This window comes from Lycorma delicatula, chromosome 1 (genome assembly GCF_047948215.1).
Source record: "Lycorma delicatula isolate Av1 chromosome 1, ASM4794821v1, whole genome shotgun sequence".
Taxonomy (NCBI): domain Eukaryota; kingdom Metazoa; phylum Arthropoda; class Insecta; order Hemiptera; family Fulgoridae; genus Lycorma; species Lycorma delicatula.
The window spans coordinates 155,763,280-155,776,822 of NC_134455.1; the positions used below are offsets into that span (position 1 = coordinate 155,763,280).

The window sequence follows — 13,543 nt, forward strand, 5'->3', positions numbered from 1 at the left end:
ACAATTTTTTAAATAGGTTGTAAGTTGCAAGAGATGTAGATTCATGTTAATTTTACTACACAAAATAAACCATTATAAAATAGATTTTGAACCTTGTTACATCATAATTTTTACAATCATGCAAAAATAATTGAAAACAAAATTATTTTTGATAAAAATTTCATTTAATGAGATAAGTGATTTTTTATGGATTAAATGCAAAATAATGTCAAATAAAAAATAAAGTCTTTGACTATTGGAATCTGTGTTTCCACAAAAAATTAGTCGTTTGCGAAGAGTAATTCAATCAAAGGTTTTATCGTAAAACAGACGCATGTTTACAGCTGATGTATACGATGTTAATCCTGTAACTTGGATTAGTTCATTGTTGCAATTTTCACTACCATTACTGTCATCATTAGTAAAAACAGCTGTCAAAGTTCATTTTCATTAGGGTTATAAAATAACGTCCCATCCATGAATTTAAAGATTTACTTAAAATAACAAAGCAAGCGTATTTAATATTATAGTGAAACTTTTTGTTACTTCACAACAATATAAAAGTAAAATATTCAAACAATTAGGTACAAAGTGAATTATCCAATCGTTTATAATTGCGAGTTGTCTACATACTGAATTCAATCTTAAATTTATGATTTATATAATTCTGGAATTTTTTATTTCATTTAATATATTCCATAATTTTTATTCGAAACCAAGGAGGTATACTGGATTTGTTGTATTGAAAAATATATTTTAAACTCGTAAAAATACTTTTTTTTTGCTGTGATTCAAGAAGGTTGTCAATAATATTAATTTTTCTTTTACTTTTGTGAAGATAAACCGAACCAAATATATAATAAAACGTTTTTCAAAAGTTACCACCAAATCCTAAGTGATTCAATACTGATGAAGGTTGCACAGATGGCTGTAAACCTTCAGCCAATGTGCAGCTTTTTGTTGTTTACATTTTAAAATTAAATTCTATTTGGAATGCAAAGAAAAGTTCAAAATTGTTTCATCTACCACGAAAATCATGATTTAGATCGACCTATTTTGAAGTGCCCTAATTCTCAATCTTTTTACAGAACGTTTTATTTTTGTAGCCAATTATTTAAATACTACTATTGTGAAATTTCAGATTTGGAAATTAAAATTCTAAAAATAAAATAAAAAATGTAATTTAAAGAAAGAAACCCAGCAAATTAATTTTGAACAAAAATTATAGAGTACACAAACACATTTTCTAAGCAATAATCATACATTAAAAAAAAAAAATAATAAAAACGTAATATAAGAAATAAATCGTAATAAAATGTGAAGAGAAAGAAAGAAGAAGGATAATGAGAAAATTAAAATTAAAATCTGTAATCAAGAAATTACAGAATTTTTTTTAGGCAATAAAATTAAGAAATGGTCGAATAAAGCAGACTGGCAAGAACAGGGAGAAATTTCAAGCAGTAAATAAGACTGCTAGTATCAAATTTAAATCTAGGAATTGGAAAGAATATTTATAAATATTTCTGAAGAATGTACCGCTTTACGATATCAAACTACCAACAGGAATAACAGAAAAGAAAAGAATACGTTGTTGAAGAAAATTTTGAAAAAACGTTTGATAAACTCCAATAATTAAAAGAATAAACTAATTAATCATTAACGAATTATTAGAATCTGAATTATTAGACTGTTAAATAATTATCATTAGTAAATAGTAAGGAATTCACATAAAAAAAATCAAACAATTAATAATAATTATAATTAAAAAAAGTGATAAAAAATAATTAATATAATATATATATTTTTATTTTTATTTTATAAATAAAAAATAATGTGTTTGTAATGTTTCATGAATATTGTTTTTTATAGAGTATTAACTAATAAAAACAATTTATTTTTGCGTAGATTAAAATCTGGCTAGAACGATGTTCCACAAAACGACTAATCCGTCTAAAACGATGCAATATTAAATTCCTGCAGATTTATAAAATAATACATATGTCTTATCAATAAAAAATGATATCCTATATAACTATATCATCAATCCCTCACCACGATACATTACTATTCTGCATAACGATATAGCATATATTTTGTTTATTTATAAATAAATTGTTATAACAATTTTAATATGGATTCCATATAGTTTATAGCTTAGCTTAGTGGATAACATTTTCTGCATTTTCATGTAACAAACACGAAAGCGACACCCTTGGTAAAATATTCTGGAGGTAAAGTCCCCAACTCGGCTCTTCGGGTGGGAACTACTAAGAAAGGAGTCAGCAGAAGATTAAAAAATAACATTCTACGAGTCGGAACGTGGAGTGATAGAAGTTTAAAAAAAGTTGGCAGGTTGAAAATTTAAAGAGGGAAATGGAAAAGTTAAATGTAGATGTGGTAGGAATTAGCGAGGTTCGGTGGTAAAAGGAAACTACTTTTGGTCAAGTGATTTTAGAATAATTAACTCAGCGTCAAATAAAGGGCAGGCAGGAGGAGGTTTCTTAATGAACAAGAAAATGCGGATGATGGAGTAGAGTGTACGACGAAATTGATGAAGCAATTAAACACATAAAAGGGGATGAAAATCTAATAATAGTTTAATAGAGATTAGAATGCAAACATAGGAAAAGGCAAGGAAGAAAATATTGTGGGTGAATATGGGGTGGACAAAAGGAATGAAAGTGGGGACCGATTTATTATTGAGTTTTGCACAAAGTATAATTTAGTAATTGCTAACACCCAGTTTAAAAATCATAACAGAAGCATATATATACATGGAAAAACCCAGGTGATACAGCAAGATATCAGATAGATTATAACATGATTAAACAAAGATTTAGAAATCAACTCGTAGACTGCCAGGATCAAATATTGATAGCGACCATAATTTAGTGATAATGAAATGTAGATTGGGGTTTAAATACCTGAAGAAAAGTTGTCAGATGAATCAATTGAATTTAGAGAAGTTTGAGGAAGAGGAGGTAAAAGAAATCGTTTGAGGCGGACATCGCAAGAGGTCTTGGTAAAAACGATAAGGTAGAAAATATAGAAGAAGAATGGGAGAGAGAATATTAAAAAGGAAATTCTTAAATCAGCAGAAGCAAACTTAGGCGGAACAAAGAGAACCGGTAGAAAACCTTGAATATTGAAGGATATATTGCAGCTGATGGATGAGCGTAGAAAGTATAAGAATTCTAGTGATGGAGAAGGTGAGAGGAACTAAGAAAAAATTGGGAACTAACGTAGACTAGAATAAAATGTTCATAATTTTAAAAACATCAGGGTTGAAGTATAGAGATAGAAGAACAGATGCTTACATTTATAGAAACCAAACTGCCAACAGTAATAATCGAACAACATAAGAAAGAAGCCGTAATAGAAAAGGGAATCCGACAAGGATGTTCCCTATCACCGTTACCATTTAATATTTACATAGAACTAGCAGTTAATGATGATAAAGAACAATTTAGATCCGGAGTAAGAGTGCAAGTTGAGAAGATAAAGATGCTACGATTTGGTGATAATATAGTTATTCTAGTTGAGAGTAAAAAAAATTGAGAAGAAACAATGAATGACATGGATTAAGTCCTACACAAGAACTACTACATGAACAAAAATATATAGTAGAAATAATGTAGATGGATCAGTGACTATAAAAATAAGAAGAGAAAAGATTATGGAGGTAGAAAAATTTTGTTATTTGCGAAGTAGAATTACTAAAGATAAATGAAGCAGGAACGATATAAAATTCCGCATAGCATAGGCGAAACAAGCGTTTAATCAGAACTATAATTTGCATACATCAAACATTAATTTAAACGTCAGGAAAACATTTTTGAAAGTATATGTTTGGGATGAGGTTTTATATGGAAGTGATACTTGGACGATCGGAGTACCTGAGAAGAAACGATTAGAAGCTTTTAAAACGTGATGCTATAGGAGAATGTCAAAAATCCATACACCGGGATCTTTCCCATGTGTTGACCTCTCGCCAGAAATTTTTGAACCCTTTTTCGGGATGTACATTTTTGGACCCCAAAAAAGTTTTGGACCCCTTGCTACCCCAAAAATAAAAGTGTGAGGTATCAATGGATACGGAATTCGGCCCACGTCAAAATAGACCCAAATGCAGAGGCGCAGATTACTAACGCTTTCAAGACCAGAAAAAGAAGGTACATCTGTTTTGCCAGGTACTTCTGAAGTACCTGGCTTCTTACAGTTTCAATACGTACCTCGAGTGCACTTCCTAAGAAACCGGAGAAAAAAGGCAAGAAGCGTACCACCAGTGTCATCAGAAGAGGATCCTGCTTCTTTATGTCTGAAGGAATTAACAAACAAACAAACTTTGGCGATATACACTTTGAGGCAACATATAGGACAGGGACTGCAGAGATATATAGTCCAACACGAAAAAGACCTGAACGCGTACGTCTACCTGAACACACAGAACTGGTTTCTTATGCAGATGATATTGCCATTCTGGTTTGTGGTAAAACGGAAATAGAACTACAGGATCGAAGAAACGAAGCCTTAGAAATAATTGTTAACTAGATGGATGAAGAGGCACGGATTTGAAATCGCCCCGGATAAGTATGAATACATAACATTAACTGGGAAGAGGAGAATAGACCGCATTAATCACCCGGAGGTCCTAGGTTCGAATCCCGGTCAGGTATGGCATTTTTCACACACGCTAATTGCGTGAGTGCGAATTGCTTGAGTGCGGACACAGAGGTAAAACAAACCAAAAAAAAAGGCCGCATTAATCTGATGTACCTTTTATTAATAAAGTTGGAAGATTTAGTGAGCACGTTCTGGCCAGTTGTAACAAGGCTGAGAACCTCTGTTGGCCATGACGCGGATCAAGTCATCACAGGTTGCACTTAAGTCGTTTAAAAGAAAATGTATTATGACAGCATTGAAGTCTGCATTATTATTCGCGGCTCCGGTCTGGGGAAAGGATTTGGAAAAGCGCAGGAATATTCAAAGGATGCAGAGTATACATCGTAAAGCGTTATTGAGCGTGATTTCTGCATTTCGTACAATATCGTATGAGGCGGCATATGTAATAGCTACTCCTGTTGATATCTTGGATCCGGAACGCACAAATAGATACGGCGGTATGAGCAAGACGGAAGCGTCGTTCACTGCTATGAACGCCTGGAGTGAAAGGTGGAGAGATGGGCTGAAAGGAGTAGAAGGATCATTCCTGATATAATCGTTTGGTGCAACAGAGGACATGGTGAGATCAATTTTTACACTACCCACATGTTATCTGAGCATGGAAATTTCGAGGCTTATCTTCATCGTGTCGGCAAACATGATATTCCAGGATGCATGTTTTGTTATGCAGACGATACGGCGGAGCATATGCTACTTTTTTGCCCGAGGTGGCATATACTGCGCTCTCTTGTGGGTTTGAGCCCTGAAAACCTTGTCACCTATATGCTAGTTTCAAAGGATAACTGGCGAGCTGTAGATCAGTTCTAAAGAGAGGTCATACGGATTAAAGACACCGAGGAAAGGAACCATGGTTTTTAGTTAGGGATGGGTGAATAGTCCCATTCGTGAGAACCGGCATACTGAGGTGTGCCGGTTTCAATGATTGGCTGGGGACTCCAGGGAAGGTTTAGGAATGGGATAAGATAAAAGACCGAGTCCCGGCTACCGTTCGGGGCCCGGGAACGAGATAGTAAGGCCCGGTTTCTCGTGTGGTGGTTAGAGGCAAAGGCACTAAAACGTACAGACCGTGACCCGCTCTCTGGAGGGGGGAACGACGCAGTCGGGCCCGCTTTACCCTCTTCAGGGATTTGAGGCAGACGTTAAAATAAAAGATCCAACCGGGGGAGCTGACCTGCTATGCCGGACTTACTGCAGGTAGGTGGGAGGCCTCCTCAGAATTAAAGGACACTCCTCTGGATTGAGCTTTATTTAACTGTATATCCGGTCCAGGGAAGTAGGGGGGTAAAAAGTTGTTAGGGATGTAGGATGGAGGGAATATACTGAAATGAAAAGACTGGGTAGATAGGGAATCTTGGAGAGTTGCATCAAACCAGTCAAATGACTGGAGGCAGAAAGAAAGTGGATAACAGGTACACATAAGCATGAGTTCGCTTTTATTCACACCGCTTAGTTCCATGTCGAATAATACAACGTAATACAACGCTGAGGCGGCGCGTACGAGGTTATGTTCTTTCATATGTTTCACAACTTACCATTGTAGTACAATAGTAACATTTAAAAAAGTTATAAACTGTCACAGAGCAGAAAATAACGCCAGGTTAAGTGCTTCTTTATAGTACAGCCGGCCAGTTGATTGTGTTTTGCGACTTACTGTACTCAGTTCGAATATGCTTATTAGGCTCCGCTACCACGTTCTGGTCAGGTTCTAGCAGCATAATATATTAATTTGCTGCTATTGTAACATTTGAAACTACCAGTATCATTTTACTGCCAATGCTTGACACCATTAGCTTGAATTAAAACGATACTGTTACAAACTATACAACAGATTCGTACTATATTTGTTGCGTTCTGGCAACCCCTACCAACGGCTTCGACATTTTATTGAAACTCAGTTGTCTTATACTATTTTTAAAGATTTTTAATATATCTGTATTTTAGAGATGAACTGTTATATTTCAGTTTGTTACTTATGAAACATTTATTTTTAATTTAGTATTTTTTAATATATAATTTAGTATTTTAATTTAATATAAGTACGAAAATATATCTATTTTTTTATTGCTCAAGAAAAATGTAACAGCATTCAAAAAATTGTCAAACAAATAAAACCGACAGAATCTGGAAAAAATATGGACTAAAGTAATTTACACCAGTAAGCGAAGCAAGTTAATGGCGCAAACGAGAATTAAAATAAATTTAACTAACAAAAGTAACATTCTATATCTAAGAAAATTTAACTGGTTAAATTTGTGCGTTCATGTTTGTGGCAGTTTATTAAAACAAATAAAAGTGAAAAGTATACTTATTAGGTAAAGGTAGGACTTCCTTACGTAAATAATTTGTTGTATCCCAAACAACAGAATGAAAGTTATCTATTTACAATTTTTGTTAACATCCTAATTGTTTAATCTGATTAATACACCTACAGTAAATTAATATTGTTTTAAACTAACACATAATTACATAAATACAAAACGTATAAATAATGATAAAAATATTAATAATAATTCAAAAACGGACTTTATGAAAAGGATATTTTTAAATCTAAGACTGATTTGAACTAAGGTAGATAAATAACATGTGGATAAACTAAAAGCGAATTATCGTGTTTGTGAATCGCACAGTAAAGAAGAATAGTCTACACCAAGAGGTACGAAACTATTATCGTATCTCCGTATGACAATAACTCCATTTGAAACTTTAATTTGGTCCTTACAGTAGGTGATACACAGACTTAATTGTTTTAAGTATTTTTATTTAATAAGTACTACTAATATTTTGTATCAACTGATATATGATTTATTTAACAACTGAAATGGTCCTCAAGATTAAAATTTTAATAAACTGTTTAACGGTCTTTGAATTTTATTTATTTTCTAATGTTTTTCAGCAACCGTTTAGCTCCATTCTTACAGCACAGTTCTTTCTCTGTCTTATCAAAAAGACAAATTATAAACTGATAATGTACAAAACGAGGTACTGATATGAGTAGGAAAGAAGAGACGCAAAACTTTTATTACTCTTGAAATTCTGAAGGTAGAAACCCGTAAAGAGTCAGCCAATTATCTCGGTTAGCGATCCATGAATTAAGATCATTCAGATTTAGTTAATTTGGTAATAAATTCGCTTATATAATAAAACAACAGAGAGAGACAAAGACTTGGATACGTAAAGTACATAATTGAATACTTAGTTAGAAAAAGAGTAGCATAGAACAAAAAAAGGGAAAAATTTCAAATAAAATCAAATGGCAGATAATTTCACACACAAGTAAATAAATAAAATGCAATTTATATCCAAAAGTCCTAGTTAAGAAGAGAGTAATTCTTGAAATAAGAATAAAAGTAATCATTGATAATAATCCAGTAAGTAATCAATGAATAAATAATTTTCATACAAATTGAATTTTCGACTTCTCGTTCTCATTAAACGCAGTTAAATGGTCTACACAAAACAGTACAAGGCATTGTTTAAAGTGCAAGCACGCAAAATCGAATAATATGAATACATTTACAAACTGCCAACACGAACACTTCTTACTAAATTACATTATATTAAACTAAACACTCGGCTAGAACCGAGCTGGATAAATGCATGATTTGCTGAAAACAAATTATTTTAGTTAAAATTTTCACTGAAAATAGCAGGCATGCAGATGTTGAGAAGCATAAGAGTAAAGTGGGTAATAGTAAACCGTAGCGTTTTAGCTCATTTTGCGTTTGACTGCGTGTGCGGGTGCGTAAGCTGGACATCGGCCGCCGTCATAAGGGCGGCAAGAGAATGGATGAACTAAAAGGGGAGGACTGAAGCGGTAGTTAGGTAATTAGTGGCGAGAGTAAAATCCACACATCCGCAGTTGAATGCCATCTCTCTCTCTTTGAATAACCGTCTCCCTCACACCTGAATCGGTTTGCACAAAAACAGTCTCATTCATTGTCACAATGCCTCTTGAGTTACAAAACGGAAAGCAATTCACATGTAACCTATCGCATTCATTCATTTATGACGGTTAGAATAAGTACACAATGGAATTTAACAATCGTGAAAACTAAAGCGTGATGAAATATGTATGTTAATTTGGTTAAATGTTGTAGATAAATGAAACGGAAACCACAAATTCGATTAAAAATATTGATTTTTGTATTATAACTTCACCTATTTTACCCGAATCCTTAATTCAATCAATATTAATTAGAACACAGTAACAAGTACATAATAGTAATTTTTAAAATATTAGCTTAATAAGTCGGGATAAAATAGTAAAAAAAAAGTTATAAACAAATTATTTTCCTTTAATTTGTCATCGACTTCAAAACTGGAAATTTATGTAAAGAAGAAATAAGTAAAAGTTTTCTTTCTTTTTTTATATTCTACACACACACACACACATATATATATATATATATATATATATATATATATATATATATATATATATATATATATATATATATCATTTTTAAGTAGTTTTTATTTATTTAATTTTAATGTATTATTTTTATTTTAAATTATGAAGGGCCTACAGAAAACATTGTACGCATAAAAAGCTTAATTGATGTAAAAGCAAAGGCAATCTGCATCTTCATAAAAATAAGAAAAGTAACCTTTAGAAACGACGCAAAGTAACTTAAAAACGAGGCTGAGCTAAGGCTCTCTAGAACATAATAATGTTTAAAAAGGTTTTCAAACAATATTTTGATTTTTGAAAAACATTTTCTATTTGTTATCTAAAAGAAACTTAATAACGGAATCACCGAGTAATTTCTTCTACAAAACAAATAAAAGAATCGTCGAAATATATGCATTTGGTGAAAACGTATTGCTTGAATATAAATAATAAAAAACGTTAATTGAGTTGTATTATAACTTTTACCATTTATTTTTTAGATAAAAATAATGGTAAAATCTTTCTCAAAATAAGTGTTTTAAATATTTTGCGTAAGATTTTTGTTAAACTCTTTATTGAGAATTGCTTGTTATTTGTAATCTATCGATCTGTTCATGTTGAGTTTTTACATTCCATGAAAAGATTAAAATTATCTTGAATAGAAAGAATACTTTTCTTATAACGATAAGAGATAAAGAATTCGCATTTACAAATGTTAAGATCTATATCTAATAAAATGTCTTCTGGGAATAATTGTATAAAATATTGTTTTTATCATTATTTCAAATTTATTTATATTCAGAAATTTTAATTATTTTAATGGAACAGTAATTATTTTATTAGGACACTCGTAAATAATCTTACTATGAAAAAAACACAAAATTCATAACGAAAAACGTATGAATTATTTTTTTTTTAAATTCGGTAAGCACACATCAAACGAAAATATACATCCTTCTCAAGGTAATTAGAATTCCATTGACGATTTAATCATGAGTGATCGATTTAAAAATCAGAGATGTTATAAATAAGAGATTGAATCTTGTTTTGAACAGCAGTCACTTAATCTAACGATTATTATGCTTATTAATTCATAATCTGATTTTTCGGTACTCATACTTTCTCTTATCAGTAAAATATACTAATTTGATGATATAATAAATTTATATACTTTATCAAATCTCCATCCACGTAGTAATTCCAATTTATTATGAAATGACAATAACTCGTTCCAGGGTCTCCTATAAATTTTACCACGAATAAAACCCATACTAGTCTATGAAAATGCAGAAAAAAGTCCGGATCTGGGGAGGTAAAAAAGGATTTAATAAAGATAAGGTAAGTAAAGTCGGATAGCGCACTATCAAATAATCGAATATTAAGTCAATATTCTCTTCTTACTTACGTCTACTTAAATAAAGCTATTTTGCTTTCTAACCGACTAAAAATTAAAAATTTTAATATAACGTGTTATTTTTACCATCCCTGAATCCATTTTGACTAATTTCGAGATGATATCTGTACGTACCTCGCATGACTCAAAAACGACTAGCTGTAGGATGTTGAAATTTTGGATTTAGGACTGTTGTAACATCTAGTTGTGCACCTCCTCTTTTGATTGCAATCGATTGGACTAAAAGAGTCTGAATCAGAAAATATTTGGATTTTGGACTTTTGCTTTACGGCAGTAATAAGCCCTCAATGAGAGTCTTTCAACGATATATCATAAGTGGTATTTATTTTCAATGGTTCCAGAGTTACAGCCAAATGAAGTTTTAATAAATGAAATATTTGGTCTTAGAAGGGAAAGGAGCACATCGGTTCAAATCAGACTTCATCACCTTTTTACCTTTTTTTTTTTTTTTATTATTTAAATATATTGATTTATTAACAATCATTAACCTCCCATTGTAAATATTTTTTACGATGAATAATAAATAACAAAAATAAAAAATATCAGAAGTTTTTAATGAAATAAAATTTTATGTACTTCTCATTTAAAAAAAAAAGGTAAATGTAAATTAATAGGCGTACAAGGGAGTCATGTGTTGTCCACATCGGATTTTTTAAATATTAAATATTTTTAAGTCTAAGTTAAATACATTTTAAGGGTATTTCATATATATATATATTCTTTAAATAAATAAATAGATTAAAAAAGGAAAAAGATTTTCTGTTGATTGCTCTGAATTATTCTTAATTTCGCAAATCCCATTTTTACAATTACCAAACGCTTTATTTTGATTACAATTGGAATCATTTAATTTTACGTATAAGCAAGAGAAGTATATTATATTCAATTTTGACGATTTAAAATTTTGGGGCCCCACTTTTTGATATCACCATTAAATAACTTTTATCACTTTTCTTGCACCCAACTGTCCCATCTTGATAAAAATTATGGCTATTATATAAGACAACGAATCTTTAATACTATGAATTTATTTACACTACTGATGGGAAAAAACAACGCAATATTCTCATGCATACCATAAAAATCAATCCCTCATATTAAGAAATGATTTTAACACTACAATTAATTAAGAATGCTGATTTTATAGATCAGATTAAAGAAATGATTTAACTTCATACGGAGATCATTTATGATAAAATCCAAACTATATAAAATGAAAAAAAAAAATGCTTAACTACGCACTTAGTACTTCCTTGAAGAAAATTATCTCGTTTTTATTTTTATATTATTAAGCTTTTATTGGTAGACCGTAAAAATATAATTCACTATAACAAAATTTTATTGTTTATCGTAAAATGGGAATGACGTTAAAGACATAAAAAGTACTACTAACGTAAATTGTTGCTATGTAGTTAATCAACAATATTGCCAATTGTATTCAGTAATGTTAACGGTAAATAAAACTGGATATCTCAGTCTGTTACAATAATTAAGTACCCATTCATCCAGGAACTGTTAAATGCAAGCTTAACCTTATGTAACTTTTAAAAATAATAAACAAAAAACAGCATTTTCTGGAAAAGTTGGAAAAATATAAAAATGGAGTAGAAAGAATTAAATTAGTACACGTAGACACAAAAACAATAACATAAATAAATTATGTGGATCTGAAGACGATACAGATCGGAAAAAATATAATTTTTTACCACATAAAATTAATAATTATATATATATCTTTAAATTTTATACATTTCGTCCGATTAGTATCCAATTAATTTTTCACAACATGGTTATTGAAGGATCAAATTAAAAAGGCAATAAAATAAATTATAAACCGAACTAGATTAAGAAAAACAAAAATAAACGTTATCGTGCGTTTAGTTATACGTGTAAAATAAGTTTAGTTATACGTATTCAATATCAAAGTAAAAAAGTTTCAATTTAAAGTCGAGAAATTTAAACAATTTCGAATTTAAATTTTTTTCGAACTATAAATTTGTTGGGTGCTTTCCTAATGTAAAACCTAAAAAAACGAATGAATATAAATGGAGAAATAATAACAATAAACAGAATATAACGGACTAAAATCAATTTTATAATTTTGGGTTTAAAAGTTCAGAACTATAAGTATGTAAAATCTTCATTTTTAAAAAAAGAAAAAATTTCAAGCCAAGAAATTTTTAATGACCAATCAATGAAAAATACGTAAAAATTACCACGCGTAAAAATAAAATTGTAATTCGTTATGGAATTTTTAAAATCCTCCTACTTTTTAGGTTAAGTGTTATAATATAATGTAAAAATCTCAATTTTAAAACGACTTCGGAATGAAACCTAACCTGTCTAAATAAGACCACTTGATATATACAGTTGTTACAAAATTTTCTTTAAACTAACTGAGAGGCATGCTCTTCACTAATAAATAGGCAGACAGTATATATTCAACACGTATATCTAATAAGCTGCATGAAAACTAATTTTTTTTTTTTCAGTGTATTAGTTTATAACTAAAAACTAATTCATTCTACTAGTTTTTCGGTTACACAAGGTAATATCTTTTGCAACTGTTTCAATCTGTACCAAGCTTAGGTAAAATTTGGTTGACCCACCGGGCTGGTCTACTGGTGAACGCGTCTTCGCTAATCAGCTGATTTCGAAGTCGAGAGTTCCAACTTTCAAGTCCTAGTAAAGGCAGTTACTTTTATACGGATTTGAATACTAGATCGTAGATACCGGTGTTCTTTGGTGGTTGGGTTTCAATTAACCACAATCTTAGAAATGGTCGACCTGAGACTTTACAAGACTACACTTCACTTACACTCATACATATCATCCTCATTCAACCTCTGAAGTAATACCTGACAGTGATTCCCGGAGGCTAAACAAGAAAAAAGTAAACTTTGACTACTCCTACATGTACAATTACAATGTCTATCTAAGTAAAAAACCGGTAAACATAGCTTTCATATCGTAGTCAAATTAAGCTACGTGCTTAGATTTCAATCATAGGATTGAGATGTAAGCGCTTAGAATTGCGTACAGAAAATTCCATTTAAATACCCAGCAACTGTAGGATA

The 13,543-nt window shown here is 30.9% G+C and overlaps 1 protein-coding gene across 1 annotated transcript; it reads left to right on the forward strand.

The window, feature by feature from the left end:
* Positions 1-4,831: 4,831 nt before the first annotated feature.
* On the forward strand, positions 4,832-5,197 carry LOC142317694 (uncharacterized). Its single transcript, XM_075354242.1, has one exon. It carries the CDS (start codon positions 4,832-4,834, stop codon positions 5,195-5,197), a length of 366 nt encoding a protein of 121 aa, XP_075210357.1.
* The last annotated feature ends 8,346 nt before the right edge of the window (positions 5,198-13,543 follow it).

What these genes read in the sequence shown, in the direction of transcription:
- LOC142317694 (XM_075354242.1), top strand. Translation starts at nt 4,832, where the DNA reads ATGACGCGGATCAAGTCATCACAGGTTGCACTTAAGTCGTTTAAAAGA.